At 36.3% G+C, this 23,665-nt stretch overlaps 1 protein-coding gene across 1 annotated transcript in view; it reads right to left on the bottom strand.

The window, feature by feature from the left end:
* Nucleotides 1-442: 442 nt before the first annotated feature.
* Nucleotides 443-23,665, bottom strand: part of LOC579855 (low-density lipoprotein receptor-related protein 2) — a 57,301-nt gene continuing 34,078 nt past the window's right edge. The window contains exons 16-24 of the mRNA XM_030977822.1: nucleotides 23,047-23,166; nucleotides 22,243-22,371; nucleotides 20,382-20,720; nucleotides 18,435-18,575; nucleotides 17,136-17,255; nucleotides 15,456-15,584; nucleotides 8,593-8,940; nucleotides 6,196-6,333; nucleotides 443-2,990 (exon numbers count right to left, since the gene is read on the bottom strand). Coding sequence (XP_030833682.1) covers nucleotides 2,872-2,990; nucleotides 6,196-6,333; nucleotides 8,593-8,940; nucleotides 15,456-15,584; nucleotides 17,136-17,255; nucleotides 18,435-18,575; nucleotides 20,382-20,720; nucleotides 22,243-22,371; nucleotides 23,047-23,166 — 1,583 coding nt within the window. The 3' untranslated portion in view covers nucleotides 443-2,871. The remainder of the gene's footprint in view (nucleotides 2,991-6,195; nucleotides 6,334-8,592; nucleotides 8,941-15,455; nucleotides 15,585-17,135; nucleotides 17,256-18,434; nucleotides 18,576-20,381; nucleotides 20,721-22,242; nucleotides 22,372-23,046; nucleotides 23,167-23,665) is intronic.

Genomic DNA, 23,665 nt, shown 5'->3' with positions numbered 1-23,665 from the left:
GTTTGAGCAGAGGAGGATATTTTGAATGTATGTGTGTATGTATAATGTGTGAGCGTGCTTTTGTGTTTGTATCATGTTATTTTAAAGTTTTTAAACTGTATAATTTATGTGTAGTTTTTTTTTTTTTTTTTTTTTTTTTTTTTAAGGCCCCACCACAAGCAATTTCCTTCTAAGGGTGTCCATTACCGTACTATGTTTACTATGTTACTCATTTGTATGTTCATGTTTCATTTTATGATTAAATCAACTTTACTTTACTTACTTAAAGTACGTAGCTATCGAGATTGATTACATAAGTCATTTATTATGACAGTTACATTAGTATGTGAAAGGACACATCATGCAGGCACTAAAGTAATTATTCAGTGGCAATATATTATGCGGATGATTTGCAGACTTAGTTCATTCTTACTAGGTATAAATGAAAACACAAGCAGAGAAATTTAAGTGCAATACACAAGTATTTATTTACATGTGCTAAATGTCTATATGTATTCCTGTTATTTATGTTATACAGATTGAATTGTTACTACGACTTCTAAAGAATAAAGCTCACCAGAAGTCAAATCCAGTTTACGTAGACTGAGTTCTTTGGGGGGTAATCTTGGGGTTAAGAGCCTATCTATAATGGCCTGTAGTATGCTACATATGGTAGCTACCTTTTTTATTACAATTCCCTTGGGTGGTCTTTATAGACAGGTTTGACTATACCCCAGGTATACAGGCTTTGTAATAAAATGTACATATTATTTTTTCAAAATGTTTATGATAAACAAAGGTATCACCCATCACCAATTAAATGACTATAAAATACATTGTTCTAATATAATATAACGTTTATAAGAACTATATTAAAATTTATTTGTACAGACTTTGCCGAAAAGTTTAGAATACAGTGCCTATTTTGATTGAAAGTGAAAGATAACTATCGTTTGTTAATATGTAAAAACTCAAAAGAACCAAATATCATTTACTTTTGGAATCTCATTTTAGATTTGGATAATGACTTTGTTTGGAAGGATGTATTTTTATTTAAATTAAAGCAAATTCGTAATAATGCAGTTAAACAATTTAAATTCAAGATGATTCATAGGTTTATTGCCTCAAAAGAAAACTTATATAAATGGCAAATTGTTAATAATTATTTATGCAACTCTTGTGGATAAGTTGACTCAACTTTTCATTTTATGTTATATTGCAAGGATGTGACTTTGTTTTGGGAAATAATATGTAATATTATATTTAATCTATACCAAATAGAAATACAAATAGACCAGAAGATAATAGTTGTAGGTAAGGATATTGGAAACAAGAAATATTCACTTCTGAATATTATTTTAAATTATACGCAATATGCAATTTATAAATGTTACGTTAAGAAGATTGTTAATGGTTCTGTTTACTACCCACATACTTTGTTTTTTTAATTCAAGTCGTTGCTAAGATTATTTTTAAGATATGAATGTGTTAGCAAAGAAAATAATACTAAGCTGGAAGAATTGTTGAATATACTTTAATTTTTAGCCTATGTTATGTTTTACTCAATCATTGAGTTATTAATGTACATATTTTTATTACTATTATGGAAATAAAAACCTCGCTTGAGGATAAGAGAGAAAAATAAGGTTTCAGAACCTTTCAAATTGTCTTCAGTTTGAGGATTTTAAAGATTACTTTCATATCTAAAATTTCTGGCATCAAACGCAATATAGTCGTGCCAAACAATGGATGCAGTGTATGCAGAAATCTTTGCTCTTTCTACTCAGGCATATGATATATATTTGTCAGGGTTCTGAATCAAAATGTAGTGAGCCAAGCCACTGAAAGGGTTAAGGCAAGGCTTTACAATAACAGGTGCCCTGGGCACATGACGTGGGCGCCCCAAATTGAAGTCTGGACCCCCAAAATTCAAAATACAAACACACCAGGGGCCCGTTTCATAAAACTTGTTAGCTATAACAAATGCTAAATTTCTATGACAAATTTGCTCTCAGCCAATCAGATGCCATGATTTCAGTAGCTTATAATAGTAGCTTGTAACTTGTTATTGATATCAAGTTTGCTCTAAGCCAATCAGATGCCATGATTTCAGTAGCTTATAACAGTAGCTTGTAACTTGTTATTGATATCAAGTGTTATGAAACAGGGCCCTGATGAAATGGAAAGATGCATACTCCACTCTTTTAATGAAAAAAAAGACTTCCCTTAATACAGCTTGCATGACCTTACAATGAAATCAAATAGAGATGAAAGTATCAACAATCAAAACCAAAACACTTCTTTTAAACTTCACTTTACCTCTAATTATGCCGATATTTTTGCCTCGAGATGAAAACATATCTGTCTCATAATAGTAGTGTTTCCATTTAGGAGAAGGCACATTTCATTTTGAATCCAACTTACAATCTTAATTCTTATAGTCTGTGGGGCTTTGAACGCTACAGCTGTACATCTTGTAGTTCAAAATGCGTAAACATGCTAAGGCCTAATAAAAAAGCCCAAACTATACACAAATATAAAACTCCCTTCTCTCAACAACATCAGAAACTTATGAGTACTATCTACACAAAAAAAAATCAATACCTGTAAGTGTATACTAAGCTGAATTTCTTGAATACATTAAAGAATAAAGTGATTCAAGTTTTCTAGAGCTTTCAATTATAAGCGTGGTGAATGTATTCCTTAAAAACCAAATTGAAATGTTATTGATAAAGAAATCATGACGATTTTTACTTTTTGCCTCCTCATTAATTACTATTACAAGTTTTTTTTGCTGGGGGGGGGGGAGGAAGGGGATATCTCAGTAATGCAGGGAACAAGATTCATTAGCTTCTTGTCAGCATTGACCCCCAGGTCGATTCGACTGATGAATTACGGACTGCAGTCCACTTCATCCTCTCCTCCTGAACAGTCAGGCCATAAGTCACACCTATATTGGTAAGTGAAACACTCGCCATCGTTGCAGGTGAACAGCCTTGGACCACATTCACCTGCAGGTAGAAGATGGGCGAGAGAGAGGGAGGGAGGGAGAGAGGGAGAGAGAGGGAGGGAGGGAGAATGGGAGGAAGGGAGGGAGAGAGAAAAGGAAAGAAAGAGAGTGAGAGAGAGAGAGAGAGAGAGAAAAGGAAGAAAAGAGAGAGAGAGAGAGAGTAACGAATGTTTGAAATATGCCATCATTAAATCTATGCCAATCTGAAACTGGCAATTTAATCAGTGGAACGTGACATACTTGTAGTTGTGGACATCTCAACAATTATTTCTGTCTTTCTCTGAAGTGAATTCTCCTTTGGGGCACTACTCACAATATATTATGGATAGCACATTTGTTTAGGTCCGATAAAAAGGAAAAGACCCTCCTACGGCCTGAATTATAATACTACTAATAATAAAAACGTTACTTATAAAGCGCTTATAAGGAGTTGTGATTGATTCAAATCAATCGAAACTCTTTATAAGACTGGGCCCTGAATTATACATTTCGAAAAATTGAACATTTTATCAATCATGTGTGTTAAAACAAATGGGAATGGTGCCTGGCACTACGTCACATACCATACGTTGTATCAATGTGTTCATGTAACATTACATTAATTGTAAGCTACTATTTATTGTCAAGTTACGATAAATTATAACTTTCATATGTTTGTAGAGTATAAGTATAATGATTTATTATCCATATCGTGAAATTTGGTTTCCACTTGTTACAATGTAATACAAAACAAACATATAAATAATGATATTACAGGACAGTGATAAACATACACAAATGATAAATATAAATATTAAAGGAGGTAATAAATGAGTAAGCCAAGGTATAAATTGAGCACGCTATTGTTCCCGCCCGGCAGGCGAGCCGAGCAAGCGGCCCGTTGATTGGTTGAGCACCCGTGTGCTTCGGCCAATAGGCCTTTTTTCGTTATTGTTCTAATTATTGATCGAATTAGTTGACCGTCGATCCACCCGTAGAGTATAAAACACGCTTGCCCACATTATATGTTATCACATGACGAAGTGCTGCAGCGGCAAACGAATATCACTAGCGTTATTATTTTCGATACTTTATCCGCAATGAGTAATATATTTAGCATCATTATTATTGTTAACTTTATTGATGTCAAATAGTTACTGGCTTAATTGGTAACTGATAGTTTGATGCACGGTTCATGGCATATGTTTGACATTTATATTAATACATTGACATGGTATGTTGATAGTAGTCAACGTTTTGCTTTAGAATTGAACAGATGAATGGAGTCGGGGATAAAGGATCTTCGGAAACGTACACGTTGGGTTTGCGCTGTGCACAGGCGTATTCCAGATCTGTTATAAATTGAAGTGCTCATTCAGTGGGTGTAAGGGGTCATGCATTATTTGTTTTATTTTAGAAAGGGCATCTTTCTGGTACAGATCTTGTATGGATGGTAGATCAGCTCCTGTGATACGTTTTGTTGCCTTTCTGGGACGCTCGAGCAGTTTCTTGGCAGCAATTGTGGCGTTTGCATAATAGCAAATTAGGTTGAAGGTTAGGAAACTCTGAATTAGGGACTTAGAAAATAGTTCTATCAACTTACTTTAAGTTTGTCATTACCCTAACAAAGTATAGTCTCTGGTTTCCTTTTTTAAAATTTCTACACTGTTCTTTGGGCAATCAAGTGACTTTGAGATAGCAGTACCTAAATACCTATACTCTGTAACTTGTTAAATCGGGTATGATCGAAGGGTAAGGTCACCTTTTTTAGGTCAGCCATGCCGGGCATAATTTTTTTAATTTTATTTTTTTAAATAATAAAAAAAAAAAAAACGAAGGGGGGGGGGGGGGTTATACACATACAAATACCAAAGGGGGGGGGGGGTTAACCCCCAACCCCCCTGTGTACGCCCCTGGATAATAGTATTGAAAGCACTAGAAAATCCACGTAAGTGGATCTAACATAGGTCTTAGCCTTGTCTAAAGGGGCATATACCTTCAATGTTAATACTGCATCATCAACTCCTCTCTTACATCTGTAAGCAAACTGCATGGGGTCAATGTAGGGGTATTGTATTTAAGAAGGTACTTCATCATGATCTTTCGAAACATTTCATGACACTGCAAGTGAGTGAGATGGGAAGAAGATCATTAAGCTCCTTAACTTTCTTTCCTTTTGGAATTGGTCTTATATATCAAGCCTTGAAGGGGATACATCCCGACTCTTTGGGAAACATCCAGGATGTTTTCCAAAGAGTCGGGATGTATCCCCTTTCCAGTGAATGTTAGAAAAGTTCATTTAATACCCCGGCTAACTGATCCCTACAAAGCTTCAGCACTTTGTTACATATACCGTCAGACCCCGGGGCTTCATTTAAGTGCCCCAAAACATCGCCTTACATCATGTTCAAAGATACAAATTGTAGACAAGTAGTTTAAAGGAGCTACACAAAGAGAATTCACTAACAACTCATAAATAGAACAAATTACATATGGATGGAAAGATTTTCTCTTGAAAAACACGAACAATTTGCTGAGAAATCATATAGATATCATGGAAAGGCGTAAAATGCAATTTTTCAAGACCCTCCTTAGACCCCCGAACGCCCCTGAACGTAAGTCAAACACACAAGCGTAGCGAGCTCTGAATTGTGACGTCACACACTGGACGAACAGCTCAGTGCCGTGTAGCAGTATGCAGCTAGCCAGCCGTGTCCCGTATATGACCTCACAAATATTAACGCTCTACAAAGGACCGCTGAAGGCAGAAAATCTGGATCTCAAAACTAACATTTTTGAGAGTTGAGTACTGCGGGCCCCAAACATATTTTTAAGAGAAGAGTTGTTGTATTTGATCGGCAAGGCATCAATTCAAAACACTTTTGATTTCTTCGTGTGGCTACTTTAATCATTTGACTAGAAATGCAGTGGTCGTGGGTTTATGTCCCGACACATCACTTATATCGATGAGCAAGGCATGCTACATTGTTCCTCTCCACCCACGTGAGTGCCCGTAAAAAAAAGCGACTAGCTGGAATGCTCCCCAGGAAGTGGAGAATGTGCACTTTAATGCGCAGAATAGTAATTGAATCCAGTGACCAGGGTCATAAGAATACCATTCAGTTAATGGAAATGCACTACCTATAAGAAACCAATATCATTATTATTATCATTATTACAGGCCGTGCGTGACATGAATATGTATATTGACGAATTTAAAGTCTTACCTCCTTCCGGCGCAGTACAAATCCTTTCATCCGAGTCATCACCAGTCACCGGGCAATTACGGAAATAATTACATGTGAGGTTGTAAGAGACGCACCCACCAAGCTCACATGTAAACTCATCACTGCCGCATGTTGGTTCTTCAAATATAAAACATCAAGAAGAAAAAGATTACATTTCAGATATAAAATGGTAGTCAGAGGGCAGGATTAACGCGCTTCTTGTGGCAGTTGTCCACTACATGCAGCTGTGATGCGCAGTGGCGGATCCAGGATTTGCCGATAGGGGGGGGGGGGGGGGGGGGGGGGGGGGGGGGGGGCTAAAATTGAAAATCGCGTCGACCAAAATTTCGTCCGGTTTTTGAGAGAAAATTTCGCAACGACTCAATCGGCCGCTGAATAAGCGGGGGGGGGGGGGGGGGGGGGAGGGGCGGGGTAGGTAGTAATTATTTTTCTTCATTTTTTTCCCGGGAATTCGTAAATTGCGCAGACCGTTTTTTGCTCAGTGGGGGGGGGGGGGGGCGGTAGTGAGGGTACTACCTACAACAAATAATAACAAAACAAACAAATAGGGGGGCCGGGCCGGTCTGCCTCCCCCCCCCCCCCACCCCGTGGATCCGCGCCTGGTGATGCGATTCAAGACGGGATGCAATAGCAGAACGAGAGAGAGAGAGAAAGAGAGAGAAGTGATTCTGAATAAACCATGTCCATCTTTGTTGCATTACCTGTATCGTCATAATAATAATAATAACAACAAATAATAACAACAAACAATAATAATACAAATCAACAATACTACTACTGCTACTTCTTCTACTACTATATCTACTACTACTACTACTACTAATCATAACAATAAGAATAATAACATGTTTTGTTTTGTTTAACCATGGTAGCCTCATCAGTATTGATATTGTTCTCTGTGAGGGCCCTGCAATCATATCATTACCCGGCTTTAACCGAGCTACATGTACCATGAAAAGGTGCTCAAGCATTCAAGGAATTTATCTACCAACAGGCATCAGTGCCACTTGGGGACTCGAACCGTGAACCATGCAATCTACAGTGCGGTAATGTATCCATAAGACTAGGACGTACACCACTGCATTTGGTATCTCATGCCAGAGCTTTGCAAAAGAAACATTAAAATCCTCAAATTTACACTGTTCATACAAGCGAAACATTTCTCCTTGCTCATTGCATTGACAATGGTTTAACTTCTCAACACAAATACTGTCTTTACGTATTTTTTTATTTTTTTTAATCAATAATCAATATTGGCATCTGGCCATTTTGTGAGTTAGAATAATGGAGCTCGTACATACATATATACACAATTATACATTTTGTTTCCTGGTTAGTAATAATATATATCAATATATCTATTTTTACGTCTTAAATTAGATGAAAAAGGTGATCAGACATATAAAATATATTTGTCAATGATTGACTAAGAAAATATAAATCACAAAATTGACGTGCATCGTCACATTTGCTTGGCAGATCATGATAATTATATTTGTTGTGAAAACATGCAAATAAGTCATGAATATGCATAAGATACGTTGAACTGGTTTGTCCACTGGTAAGTCAACTGGTATTCTACTTGTTTACAACTGGTAAATCTACCGGTAATCATCTACTGGTTTTCAACTGGTAAGTCAACTGGTAATCATCTACTGGTTTTCAACTGGTAAATCAACTTGTAAATCAACTGGTAAATCGACTGGTAATATCAACTGGTCTCAGATGTCAACTGGTATCAACTAGAATTTCGACCTGGCAGGAACCAATTTGGGTAACTGGAAATATTCTTACTGGTTCCAGTTGCACTTCTAACTGGAACCAGTTGGGTAACTGGAAACGTCCTTCTAACTGGAACCAATTGGGTAACTGGAAATAATCTTACTGGTTCCAGTTGCACTTCTAACTGGAACTAGTTGGGTAAATGGAAATGGCCTTCTAACTGGAACCAATTGAGTAACTGGAAAAATTATCTTACTGGTTCCAGTTGCATTTCTAACTAGAACCAGTTAAATACAAGATTCAACTAGATCCAGTTGCAATCTCCAATTGGTTTGAACTGGAATTGACACACCATCCAAACTTTTTCCAGTTCAGGCAATTGGTTTCAACTGGAAAATTTGTATTCCTATTGAAACCAATTGAAACCAGTTGGAGATTTCAACTGTTTTCAATTGGAATTTGGTCCTGGGCATGGGGAACCAACAGGTACCGCTTAGGCACTGTTTGCTATATAGAGGCCGGCGCAAGTAGCTAGTACTGCAGACAGGCTTTAAAGAATAAAACAACAACAACCCGAAACGGGATGATAGTTCCAACCAAACCTCATGTAAGTATTGCATGTCCTTAAAGCCAATCATTATTAAAAAAAATTACCTTCCACAGCTGACAGCTCAATGAGGAAACCACGGGATTGACTGAAGTAATTTGAGTGGAATTCAATAGCCATCGTGTTGCTGCCCTCTGAAAGCACCTCTGTCTCTCCCGGGATAACTTCTGAATCAAAGGTGAACGATCTGATGAAATCGGAGGCCTCCGATTCGGTATCATGACCGTTCGTGAAGAGTAAAAACGACGAGTGGCTGAGATCGAAGTCTAATATTCGTGCCCGGACTAACAAGCCTTCGGGTACGGTGATGTAGGTCACTGTGTAATCATGCACCGGGTAGTCATTGGGATAGTTGGGAGACGATATGTTCATTGGGTCAGTAAGATCATATGTCACTGAAAAAAAGAAAGAAATATACATGTTTAATATAATATGGAAACTGATGCATATGCATGTAAATGACACACCACACCACCGGGCCGCGATACGACAAAAGAATGTATGGCAATTTGTTTTGTGAGCATTGATTTTATTACGAATTAGGCTTTATATTAGTGTAATCTAACTTCAAATCAAATATTGTAATCCGAATGCCTCCCCCCCCCCCCTCCCCATGAACAAAACATTCTAAATTTGTTAGCGAAATGAATGACAACTGCTCCTTTCTCCAGTTTTAAAAATGAATTACTGTAAAAGATGTTACGTGTAAATAAATTCTTTTGCCATCTCACAGCCGACCATTTTGTGTTTTTAGTTAAACTAAAATAAATCATATGATGAGTAGACCCTGGTTGTAAACTTTCACAACATGAAGAACTTGAATGCTGTTCATGCTTCATGAATTGTATTATTCATTTCACAGCACGAAACTTTTGTCAATTGTTAAGTCATGTCTTCTTAGCACCAAGGGACTTTCACAAAATTAAAATCTTGAATGCAAGTCACGCCATTAAGCATTTTGTGGCATGACACATTTGCGAATATCTTATCACTCATGAAATAAGTTGATGCACCTGAAAGTTTTTGGTTTGACATTAGCTTGAATATTGGTAGGTTGGTTTTATTTACAATGATAAAATTTGAAATACAAACATCATTACACCTAAAGAAACAAAACACTAAAATATTTCGCATGGTCTATTCTAGAAAAATAAGAATAACATTCAAATATAGATCGAGGCATCACCCGCTTCAGCTCAATCTAACCGACAGAGTTGATATGTTCTTTTTCGGGCGTCCAATAACGACTACAATAAACTGATTAATTGATTAATAACAATAATAATAACATTAACAAAAACCATGAAATACAGTGCAAGCATATTTAAGTTATATTGACTGCCTTCAGGGCAATACGACATACGTTGTATATCGCCTGAACCGAAGGCGAGGATGATATATGACAAGTCGTATTGCCCTGAATTAGGCAGTCAATATTACTATTATTTTTTTTTTTTTTTTTTTTGTAAAATGAATTTATTGATAAATATATGCATTTGAACAAAACAAACAATTATACACAATCAATTGAAATAACATCGTAGCATCTTAGCATAGTTCAAATAAAACATGTTTCGTTTTCTTGAATAACAGTGTTTTCAAAAATGCATATCTTTTTTGTTTTACAGTTCCTTTCGATCTTTAATCGATTGTGGATTAGTCTTTTGAAAATACAAAGAATAGAGACTTCATGAAACATGAGTTTGCGATTTTCTGCTTGCATAAATGTTAAATAAACTGCGTATTTTGCATATATGATAAGAAAATTTAAACTTTTAAATATTTTGTTTTTCAATTTATAACCTTCAATTAAAACGAACTTGTCAAAAGAAAAATTGACATTGTAAAGTTTTCGAATTATGTCTCCAAATTTTAACCAAAACAATCTTGTGTGCTTGCACTTTACAAATAAGTGGAGATTGTCGTGTAACTGATCATCATATAAACATAAGGGATTGTTACACAATTTCCAGAAAAAGTTAAGCGCCTCGCTTTCCATAGACGTACTATATTTTCAATCTTTGATATTTTGGGTTTCCAATTAAGGTTTATTAGGTTTTGTTCATTTTTCCCAAAATGAACCCCTAATATTTTAACATCAGAATAGGTCCATGGAATGCCATAAATGTTTTCACCAGTGGTGTCTCCATTAATGTTAACTATGGAACTCTTTGATTTATTCAGCTCTAAACCTGAAAATAAACCGAAATGTTCTATCTGCTTTATAGCTTTCTTTAAAGATTTTGTGTCTTTAACAAAAATTGTTGCGTCGTCTGCAAATTGCAGTATCTTTATTTCGACTGAATCAAAAAGGGTAATTCCTGTGATGTCTAGATCGTTTCTTATTTTAATAGCTAGTACCTCGACAGCGAGTATGAAAAGCAGGGCCGAGAGAGGGCACCCTTGGCGTACGCCTCTTGTTATGTTAATTTGTTCTGTTAACCAACCGTTTACATTGACACTGCTTTTAACATTTGTGTACAGAGTATTGACCCATCTGCAAAATTCATTTTTAAATCCAAATTTCCGTAAACATTCAAAGAGAAAATCCCAACTAAGACAATCAAATGCTTTTCTAAAATCTGTTAAAAATGCAAGTCCTTTGTCTGAGTGGTTTTGGACATAATAAAATATATCTTCGATTAATCTGATATTTTCAGCTAAACTTCTACCCTTGATGTACCCTACTTGATCATTGGAAATTAATGTGGGAATTACCTTCTGGAGTCTTTTAGTTAGGACTGATGCCGCAATCTTGTAATCATAATTAAGAAGTGAGATTGGTCTAAAATTTTCTAAATTAGTTTGATCACCTTTTTTGTGTAATAGCTTAATTATAGCTTGTCTTTGCGTGCTAGAAAGTTCATTATTTTCAAATCCTTCGTTTAGTGAGTTTACAAGCAAACATTTAACTTCTGTCCAAAAAAAATGATAAAACTCAATATTCAGGCCATCACTTCCAGGCGCTTTGTTTTTGGCAAACTCAGAAATAACTTGCTGGCATTCTTTTTCTGTTAATTGGCCTTCGCATAATTCTGCCGATTCTTCGGTCAATTCAGAATTGTGTAAAACAAATAAATATCCTTCTAAATCATGTTGTCTTTCTTTTTGACGATATAAGTTTGAATAAAATTGATGAACACATTTTCTTATATTTTGTTGCTCACTAAAAATTTTGCCTTTGTCGTTGCGTAGTTGCAAAATTGTACTTTTATCATAATTTCTTTTTTCCAATGACATAAAATATTTAGAGTTTTTCTCTCCTTCTTCAAACCATTTGACTCTCGACCTGATTATTGAGCCTTTACATTTCCGTTTGTATATTTGTTCTAGTTCTTCGGAAGTCTTTTCATATTCATTAATAGTTTCCTGCATTTTCTCACCGTCAAGTGTCCACATTTTTTCATTGATCCTTTGTAATTTCTCTTCTAAAAACGTGGAATCACTTTCTTTTGTTTTCTTACTTTTGGTATATTTGATAGAGTATTCTCTGACTCTAATTTTACATAGTTCCCATGCGTACTGCCAAGACATGCAAGAGTTATTCTTTTCTTGTACTGCCTCTTCTATAATTGTTCTAACTTCTTCACAATAATCACTTTTTGTTAACAAACTAGTATTAAATTTCCAAAATCCGGGTCCATGTTTGGTGTCATTAAATCTGATTGTTATGGTAACTGCATTATGATCACCATTAACAACTGGCCTAATATCAGTTTTGATTATATAATTTTTCAAAGGTTTACTAATCAGAACAAAATCAATTCTTGAAGCAACCTGTAGACCCTTGTTGCGCCATGTATATTGTTTTTTATCAGAATGCACTTTTCTCCAGATATCTATTAACAAAAACCTCTTTAATATTAGTTTTAAAAAACTTGGAGTTTTGTATTTGCTTTTAACGTTAAAGGTATCTATTTTTGGATTCAGCACACAGTTGAAATCTCCGCCTATAATCAAATGTGTTTGTAGGTCTTGTAAATCGAACTTTTTATTCAATTTATTATAAACACTTTTAAAGAAAATCTCTCTTTTCTTATGGACATTAGGAGCATATATATTAACAAGTATATGTTTAATTGAACGTATTAGACATTCTAAGATGAGGAATCTCCCGTTTTGGTCGTTATATTCAGAAAAGTATTTAATTTCACTTTGTCTTTTTATTAAAATTGCTACACCTCGTGCGTTGTTTGTGCCATGATTGAAGATGGCTGTACCTTTCCATTCATTTCGTATAATATGCTCTATGTCTTTAGACCAATGTGTTTCTTGTATGAGGACAATCTCAGCGTTTTGATTTTCAAACCATCTAAAACACATTTGTCTTTTCAGTTTGTTACGTAACCCATTACAATTTTGGGTAATTACTAATACTGACGACATGTTAAATTTGAGTTTATCTTCTTAATAACACTATACACATTTATCTCGTATTCGTACCATTCATGCACATATATATTTACTATTGTATTTATTTTGTTTTCTCTATAACTATCTGCTTTCGGTGAACATAATTCTGATTGTTTTACCAAATCATCATTTGCTCGGGCTTTTCGTGTTTTTCCTTCTCCGTTTCTTACTTGTTTGTTTGTCATGGTTAAATGAGAGTTCCGGGGATTCGGGTGTTGCTTCAGACAGTTCATCTTCAGCCGGATCTTCAGTTTCATCATATTCTTTGTTTTCATCGTATTCAGTGGCGGCAGACTTTCTCAGGAAACGTGTGATTTGCGTTTGTGCGTCACGAAGGTTTGGTTCGCTGCTACTCCGCGATCGAAACTCAGACAGAATCTGAATTAGCTCAGCACTTTCTTTTGCTTGCTGTTTGGGACCTCCTGATTTCTTTTCGCGGGTCTCGCCTTTGTTCGCAGTCTTGGATCGGGTCTGTCGGGCAGATGACGTCATGTCTCTTGCTCGTTCATTCGTAGTTGTTGGATGTGCTCGGCTTTCATCCACAGCGTTCGTTGTCTGGGTTACGGCTTTGTCATCGGTTGTATCAGCTGGTTGCATGCTTTCATAAGCATAATGTCACTGAAAAAAAGAAAGAAATATACATGTTTAATATAATATGGAAACTGATGCATATGCATGTAAATGACACACCACACCACCGGGCCGCGATACGACAAAAGAATGTATGGCAATTTGTTTTGTGAGCATTGATTTTATTACGAATTAGGCTTTATATTAGTGTAATCTAACTTCAAATCAAATATTGTAATCCGAATGCCTCCCCCCCCCCCCTCCCCATGAACAAAACATTCTAAATTTGTTAGCGAAATGAATGACAACTGCTCCTTTCTCCAGTTTTAAAAATGAATTACTGTAAAAGATGTTACGTGTAAATAAATTCTTTTGCCATCTCACAGCCGACCATTTTGTGTTTTTAGTTAAACTAAAATAAATCATATGATGAGTAGACCCTGGTTGTAAACTTTCACAACATGAAGAACTTGAATGCTGTTCATGCTTCATGAATTGTATTATTCATTTCACAGCACGAAACTTTTGTCAATTGTTAAGTCATGTCTTCTTAGCACCAAGGGACTTTCACAAAATTAAAATCTTGAATGCAAGTCACGCCATTAAGCATTTTGTGGCATGACACATTTGCGAATATCTTATCACTCATGAAATAAGTTGATGCACCTGAAAGTTTTTGGTTTGACATTAGCTTGAATATTGGTAGGTTGGTTTTATTTACAATGATAAAATTTGAAATACAAACATCATTACACCTAAAGAAACAAAACACTAAAATATTTCGCATGGTCTATTCTAGAAAAATAAGAATAACATTCAAATATAGATCGAGGCATCACCCGCTTCAGCTCAATCTAACCGACAGAGTTGATATGTTCTTTTTCGGGCGTCCAATAACGACTACAATAAACTGATTAATTGATTAATAACAATAATAATAACATTAACAAAAACCATGAAATACAGTGCAAGCATATTTAAGTTATATTGACTGCCTTCAGGGCAATACGACATACGTTGTATATCGCCTGAACCGAAGGCGAGGATGATATATGACAAGTCGTATTGCCCTGAATTAGGCAGTCAATATTACTATTATTAACCGCATCAAATATCGAGAGCAAACTAGATACTCTTACTATCTTATACTTACATTTTCATAAATTTAACAAACGAATTCGTTTTCACTGGGTGCCTGCCGTAGCAAAAAGTAGATTTGACAAAAGACTTAACTCCGTTTCGTTGACAATCAGCCATGCATGAAGACTCTCGTCTACGGCTGATTGTCAACGAAACGGAGTTAAGTCTTTTGTTAATTTCGTTTATTGATACGGCATGCAGCCAGTAAAAACGAATTCGTTTAATAAAATTATGGAAATGCAAGCACTACGTGAGTAGCATCAACTCAAAGAGGAGACGCTAAGCTTTCCAAATATGTATCATTTATTAATTATGATTGTGATTAAGTTATGATAAAACATCGATACTTCTTGGTTTCATTTTTTCTGGGACGCACTGTATAACACTGAAAAGTGACGGCCAGGAAAATATAACAATTTAGATCCTCGCAATTGATATCACATGCGAGCTCTGGACCAATCACATCTCGGTATCTGTCTAAGCTATGTAAAATATGATGTTATATGGCTGTGCAATATATTTGATTCATTGGTGTACTGTGTATCAATATTGACCGGCAAATTACACACAAAATCCCATCAAATTTTCTGAGCGGTCAATATATTTTTTATCGCACGTATGTTTTGTTGGCTTATCAAAACTTCGAGGACAATGATATTTAAAAATTGCCCTGCTCGAATGTCTGATACGGTTAATAATGATTATCATCATAACAACAACAATAAATTCCCTGAAACTACACCATCCACCCTTCCCAACCCCTAGCAATTAAAAATGAGATACTTACTCGTATTATTTGGATTGGCACAATTCAATTCATCGTCGTTTCCTTGCAAACAATCCACAAAATCATTACAGTAAAACGCTCCAGGGATACACTGCTTACCAGGGCATTCATATTCACCATCGCTGCATTCTATAAAAAATAAATGTTAGAAAAAATATCATCTACACTTGTTTTAAAAAACAAGAACTTGCAACCAAGACAGGGGTCCCCAGGGGCTAAATTGATCACATGAATTCCTTTTCCTTCTAACAGTCTGGAATAACTGATAGTTTTACTTTTGTTGCTTCATCTCCCTCCCTCTATAAGTCATACACATGTATGTGAAAAGAATGCAAGGCAACCATTACCGGGTACACAAATGTTTGAAGAAAAAAAAAAATCATTGCCATTTCACATTAAAGCCCGCCTCCACTAGTTTGGCCAGGGGATTAGACCTCCCTAGACCTCCCTGCAAGGTCACTGGCAGGTAGTTTTCTCATCAAATCAGCTCTCAATTAACATAATATAAAGGGGACCATGGGGGATCAACGGGTACTGCTTAGGCATTCTTGGCTGTATAGAGGGCGCAAGTAGCTACAGGTAGTGCATGCTGTCCCGCTTTAAGACAAAGATTTCTCTAGGAGATTGTGATTTTGCAAGTTCCATGCCCGAACTTTGGAACAATCTCTCTCCCTAGCTCGATAAGATATGCATGTATCCTTTAAGAATATCTTCACAAAATTCTATAAAAACTCATCACCTTTCCAGCGAAAATTGTATTCATATTGATATCTGCAGTTGAATATAACATATTCATTGCACAATATAAATTTACAATTACTATCATAACAGCTTTTCATTAGTACCGTTGTTTTCTTTGTCCTTTCAGTTAAAAAAGTAATTAACTAAGGCTTATTCAGATATGCCTCGGTAAAACTTGTAAATACAAGTAAATGGCAACTGCACTCAGCATAGTTCCTACGAGTATTCAGTGAGCTCTGTGTTTCAGATAAACAATGTCAAGTGTATTACACTTCAACGTATGTCATCATAAAGATCATAAGGAAAAAAAAAAAACAACAACAACATGTTTAGCGTCCTGCCTTTTTGAAAAATAGGAAGGAGGCCCTTTTTTTTTTCTTCTTCAAAATGGCCTCTCGGTACATTTCCCTGACAGACGGGCTATTTTTCAAGATCACCGCCGGGATTTTTTTTTTTTTTTTTTTAAATGAAAAAAATATTGAAGAAAAAAAAGAAAAAAAGGAGGCGGCCCCCAAAAGGAAGCGGACGGAGACGCTAAACATGTATATATTTTTTAATGGCCTAACAATAACCGTATCACAACCATTGTAAAACTCCATATTATTTGCAAGTTATAAAGTTATTTACCGTGAAAATTGCTCTTGATTCCAAATATCCAATGTTTCATGACGTGAATGCTTCTGGCTTTACAGTACTTACCACAGTCTAGCTTGTCAGCATAAGTTGATTGCAGCGAGCCTAGCGAACGGGTGGGCTTCTTTACTCTATGCAACGCCGGCTGTCTGCTCTATTGCGCATCAGACAAAGCATGGACACAATAGGCGCGTGCAAGGAACCAGCATATATACGGGTCTTGGAACGGGGGATTAAGAGATAAGTAGGCGTTCCGGCCGCGGTAGAACGCAAAGTAGAATAAATTTGCCTTCCCTAAATACTTACCGCAGTCAAGTTCATCAGTTCCGAAGGGGCAATCAACGAAACTATCACACCTGAAATCCGCATGGATGCAGAAGTTGCCAGCTTCGCAGAAGAACTCGTTCTCATGTGTGCCACATTCGTCTGAAATATTGAAAGAGATAGAAGGTACGTTGTTAAGAAAATGTCAACACAGTAAAACATGAACACAATGGCCCGAATTCACAAAGGAGTAACCCATGGTTTAAACCCTCATTTAACCAATGGTGTAAACATTTGCGAAAAAATAATCGTACCTTGCCCTGCGAGCGTCTAATATATGACATCTGGCTGTGTCATGCTTACTTTGAGCAAATTTTAGACCATGGGTTATGTAAATGAAAATTTAAACCATGGGTTAAATATAAAGTTGAATTCTGGTCATGCGATTGCATTGTGAAAGAAACGTTGTGGAATCGATCAGAAAAGATTGATCATCTATATATAAGTATTGGTGTGTGCTTCAAGGTTCCGGAATCATCATAATGATAAGAAATTTGGCCCAGTCTTGGTAAAAGTACAAGCACTGTACACAAAAAGGTGTATATGGGACTACACGAACATGTGGCATAAAAATCAGTCCCGATTTTTATGATGTTACAAGCCATATTTAGAATATTAAGGCATTTGAAGAGCCATGCATTTTAGGGAACATTTTTTATTTGATGTTCTTCCACACTTGCATAATAACAATGACAACGCTCACAAATTATTTTTTCACCTCTTCCCAGAACTCATTCTTCTCTTTAAATTTAAACCTCCTTTATGAATTCGGGCCTATTAATTTCTAGTGCACAGCAAAACAAAAAAAAAAAAAAAAAAAAAAGAAGAAAAGAAAATGGAATTAGTAAATTTGAACTGGATCCCTTCACCTTTTATCAATAAGTGACTCTACTATATTCTACGATAATCATCCCCAGTGTTGGATTGTCCAGTTTTAACACTAAATATAGGTCAAAGGTGAACTGTTTGATATGACTCTATTTGTGTAAACTTTTTTAAAACAAAGATTCGAAGTTTAATTTATCTCTAAGTTGGACTTTACATTTATGGAAAGCTGTTAGCATCTTTGAAAATATTTTGTAAAAGTTACTTTAAAAGGCATAAAATGTTGATTCAAATCAGTTACATTTTCTAATATGAAGGATATTTTATGTTCTTGATGTGGAATTTATGAAAAGTCTAAGATACTTGAATTCTTGCTTTTGAATATATTTTACTTGAAGGCTACAAATGGCTCTCCATAATGTTTAAGTCCAACTCCCTGGTAATACATATACTTACTATGGTCAAAAGTAGTACAGTTATGATCCTCGTCTTCCCCTCCCAAGCAGTCCTTTGCTCCGTTGCAAAGGTCAAAGGTCTCTATACAATAATCATCCATGCACTGATACTGGTCGCTCCTGCATGTTGGGTGGATGTAGTCTGTTGGTGTAATAAGGGACGAAAAAAATATAATACACTGCGTTTCGTAACACATAGGTTGCTTTCTTCGCCTCTCTGTACGCTCGCTCATTTGCCAAATCTGGAAGCTTGCACAAAATAACTCTTTTTTTAACCGTAAAGGATTCATTTTGCACTGGAAACCCTTAAAACTTGAAGCGTTTGGAGACCTATCCCATAATAAATGTTGTTTTGTTGTTTCTCTCTTTTTCAGGGCCATTCCTTACAAGCATTCGCTTTTCTTTTGGCCATTTCAATATTCAATTCTGTATTTTGTATTGTTGTTTGGATCTTTTTATGGTTATGGTTAAATGAAATATCTTCAATCTTGAAATGAAAATAAATACTATGTGGGACATGGAGATATTTGTGTGGCATTTAAAGAGTTAACGAAAATGAATCTCAACTTTCTTTAGCATCGTTACATAACAAAGTAGACTTATTGTAATACAGTTAAACCTGTCTATAGCTACCGCCCAAGGGAAATACAAAAATGTGGTCTTTGTAGACAGGTGGTCACCAAAGCAGGTATGACTGTACATTATTGAAAAGAAATAATTTGTATCCCCTTTTATCTGATACCACTTTTGTAATGACGGCTAGACCCTGGGATCATTAAACTGAACCAATTTGAAACCAGCAAGGTAAAATTGATTGGCGAATGAGAGTGGTATCTAAATCATCTATTCATCAACGCAAAGAATGGCCCATTAATGAGCCATTTGCGGGTACATATACACTTTCAAGTATATTGAATTCCATTATATTTTTTCACTGACAACTTTAAAGTTGCAATAACTAAAAAAATAAAATAAGGGAATTTCAAATTAACTGAATAGATAATGTCACTGATGTATTGATGAACTCCTCTCCCATTGGTTTCCGCACTCCAGTAACTAAAATTGCATTTTGCTCAAATTGAATTCATCAAGAGGTTCTATTCTTTTTAGAGCATTTAATAATAATATATTATCCGTGATACGGTGATATATTTTGAGTAGTGCCTAAAGGGAGAAGAGGTTTAGGGGAAAAAACTATATTTACGATATTTCTTTACATTTTCTTCTACATGTGTTTACACTTTCATGACACATTTACAAAGATTGGATTGTCTTTTAAGTTTAATGATCCACTGATCGTTCATATGTGGAGAAGTCCCACTCTGCATATTTGAGAAAAATCACTCTACAAGTGATAGAGGTACTTCATGAATAGATGTTGTCTCCTCCTTTTGAAAGAATACTTCCACCTGGGTATCATAGAATGTACCATTAGTGCCTAGCTAGATCTATTATGTATTACTATAAATGTAAATGTCTTCTTCTTGATATTATGTGTCTTACTGCATATTTTCATATTGTCAGCCTTCTATCCCCCCCTCCTGTTGTCTTGTGCCCATTGTGTGCTGTCCCCATTGTGTGCTGTGCTGTTGTCTTTTATTATTTGTCATATCCTAATTCTCTCTTTTCTCCCGTCTCGCCCACTAGTCTCCCAATTTTTGTACACTTCTTGTTTCTTATACCAACTTTTTCTTAATGTATTCTTAGGTAGTCACAAATATATACTCCCACCATGTTTATCTTGTTGCTTATTTATGTACCCACCAATTTGAAAGGAAGACAAATTAATATCTTATCTTATCTTATGAATAAATATTGATTACAAAAGTTGATGAGCCCATATCCAGGATTTCTGTCTCAGTGGGTTCTTACAAGTTGTATATATGACCTTCATCTCTACATGCGCATGCGCAGATGGTATCTAAAGAATGGCTTATAAGGCACTTACTGTCTGGATTGATTGCCGAAACCTCGATCCGGAAACCTTGTCCACCGAAAGGTCCGCAGTGAAATTCAATCCATGTCTGGTTGCTAGGGATGACACGTTGTCTTGGAACATGGCGAAAGTGGTAGTTGGACACCAGTGTGTCCTGATCACTGTGGTCAAGGCCGGTTCCCATGGTTACAAAGGAAAAAATGGTAATGTCAAATGTCAGGAATAGCAAGCGGACGTAAAGTCCAGAAGGAACATTGACTTGCCACCCGACATAGCAGCCAGCTTCATAACGCATTGGGTAACCTGGGGAAGTGATTTCCTGTACTTCGTTCTGGCCTAAATTGAGGTTATCTGTAGATACAATCATGCAGAGTAGGGATAATTAATTAAAATTACTTATGACATTGCTACTATATTCTTAGTTTTATAATTCTCATCGTTTTTATTACTATTACTATTGCCATTATAACACTTATCATATACCTCTCTTTGAAAATCTAGCCATCTGATTGGTCGAATTTGCAGTGGTGATTTTGGATATTCCCGCAAAAAGGCGAACATGTAGTCAATAGTTCATGAGTGATATCCGTTGTCCCGGGCAACAGCCCGCATAAATCAATTGTGCTCAGACTCCATTGGTTAACGTGTTAAAATTTTCTTTGTGCGAGGGCGGACACCATACAGTGCTTTTTGTCTGCGATTCCCAAATGATTGAAAGTGTCAGTTATTTTTCAAGCGAAGATAAACAGTCAGTTTCTCAGATTTTCGTGATAAACATATCTTTACTCAATAAACGGATAAGGTAAGAATTCTTGGTAGACTTTGTTTCATTTCCACATATAAAAGAGATATTGACTGCTTTAATATTCGGGAACTAGCACATCCTGCCATGACCCCTCGGCGCGCCGCCCACCCAGGCGCGCCTCAGGGTCATGGCAGGATGCGCGCGCGTTCCCTTGAGCATATAAAACATCCAGGCCTCTCAAAGCAGTCGATATCTCTACATTATATACCTTACTTAAGAAATCCAGCCATCTGATTGGTCGAAATTGGAGTCATGATTTTAAGCCATGCCCTGCCTACAAGTCATTTTTTTAAAAAGTGCCCCCGTACCCGCCCTTAACTTAATAGTCTTTAATTTGTGCTCTAATCATCCTGCGATCCCCATTGGTTTACGTGTTAAAATGTTCTTTGAGTGAGCGCGGACACCATACAGTGATTCTTGTCTGCGATTCCCAACTGATCGAACATTTCAGTCATTTTCCCATTGAAGATAAACAGACAGTGTATCAGATTGTCTGTGATGTTTTAACCAATCTTTACTCAATAAAAGGCTGAGGTAAAAATTCTTGGTAGATTTTTGTTTTAATTCGCCATATAAAAGTCATATCGACTGCTTTAATATTCGAGGTCTGGCTGCTTTATATGCTCTCGGGAACTCGCGCCAGCCACTAAAACCAGCCAGACCTCTCAAAGCAGGCGATATCTCTATATTATCATTACTATTATGGAGGCAAAAATGTTTGAAAGAGCAATTAATAAGCGTTTACTTTGATATGACCTAAACAGGTGCAAGTGTCACAGTGGAAAGTTGAATCGGATTTCGATTTTGCTCTTACTAATAATGATAATAGCTACATTTATATATTGGACATATATCCATCCCAGGGGCTGCTCAAGGCACCTAAAAAGTACCATCATTACTCCAGTATTTGCCCAGCTACCCTCAGGCGCTAAAAGCATTCCAGGAATAAATTCCTATCATATCTCCATCTACTGCAGTAGGGTGGAGTGTGCAAATGTCTATCAATGTCTTGTCAATGGACATTGTAGTGCCATGTCAATAGATGTATATCTAGCTCTTCTAACTTACAGATAGTTCCGACGGTACCGCAGTCGACTTCGTCACCACCGTCAACGCAGTCATAAAATCCGTCACACTTCCAGTACTCTGGTACACAGGCCCCATTTGAACAAGTCAAGAAACCATCATCGCATGGACCTGTTAGGAATGATTGATTGATTGATCATTAATGAATCATTTCTAATATTATTATAAACCCCGGCCATTTGAACAAATCCAGAAACCTTCATCGCATAATTGATCATCAGATGACTTACTTTACGCATGAATACTAGTTAATAATCATATTCTGCATGTTTACATAATGCTTACTACATCTAAGTTGTCATTTAAATATACATGTATACCGTATTTACAAATATTAATACCCCGGTCACTGGATTTAGGCTTGTTTGGTATCGTTAGCTTAAACCAAGAGTCGAAAAGAAAAACACAATACTTTAGCCTTGTTACGAGACAGAACTCCTTTATTCTGAGTAAGGCTAAAGTCTGTGGTTTTATTTCGACTCTTGGTTCACCCTAACAGTAGTTCGACAACTTTGGCATATGCTGATTTTGTTTGGATTAAATCGGGACGACTCCCAGTATTGAAACAAATCTCAAGAAATTGAAATAGGTTTGCACCCTCCAAACGCCCCTTTCCGACCAAAACAAAATACTTAAAGTAAAACTCTCGTTTCTGACGTCACAACTCGAGCCCGTTTATCAAAAGGCTATTCCTGTATTATACAACTAGGAATTATCGGAAAGGCTCCTATGCATCTTCAATCGTTTTCTTGAATGGAAAGCCTATAGTTAGATAAAGATTCTTACCGCAGTCGACCTCGTCTTCGCCCATGGCACAGTCAGGTATGTAGTTACAGACTTGAGGCTGGGAGACACACTGTGAGCTATTGTAACAGGCAAATTGGAAGCTAGATTGGCATTGGAAAGCTACAAGGGATTACGAAAAATAAAACAAGAAAAGTGTCATGGAGTGATTCTGTTTTACACGAAACAAATGGTAATTTTATATCAACAGTATTAAACTTGTAATTTGCATTAAAAATATGCATACTACTTGCTTTCTTTGACCCTCTGCATAGTCACCAATCGACGATAGGTTGAGTTGGTGAAACATAATCTGGCTTTAGAATATTACCAATTTATGGTCTTGATTAGCTCAATGAAAACCCGTTTAACACTGGTATAGATCTAGCACTGGAAACAGTTAAATAGTCTTGATGCCTTTGGTATATATGATAAATACTAAGTGGCATAGGGAGATTATTTTTGTGGAAAATAAAGATAAATTGTCCATACACACATGAGTGTATGAGGCTAAAGTCAATTAAAGCAATCTGGTGTATGTACCCAAAATCAACCTAAGCTGAGATACAGTTGTGATGTCAGATTAGTCGCAAGACTACCAGTAAAGCCGACTTGGCATTCT

The sequence above is a fragment of the Strongylocentrotus purpuratus genome, unplaced genomic scaffold (genome assembly GCF_000002235.5).
Source record: "Strongylocentrotus purpuratus isolate Spur 01 unplaced genomic scaffold, Spur_5.0 spur5_scaffold_1, whole genome shotgun sequence".
Taxonomy (NCBI): Eukaryota; Metazoa; Echinodermata; class Echinoidea; order Camarodonta; family Strongylocentrotidae; genus Strongylocentrotus; species Strongylocentrotus purpuratus.
The sequence above is the reverse complement of the archived record's forward strand: the minus strand, read 5'-3'. Positions and strand labels throughout refer to the sequence as shown.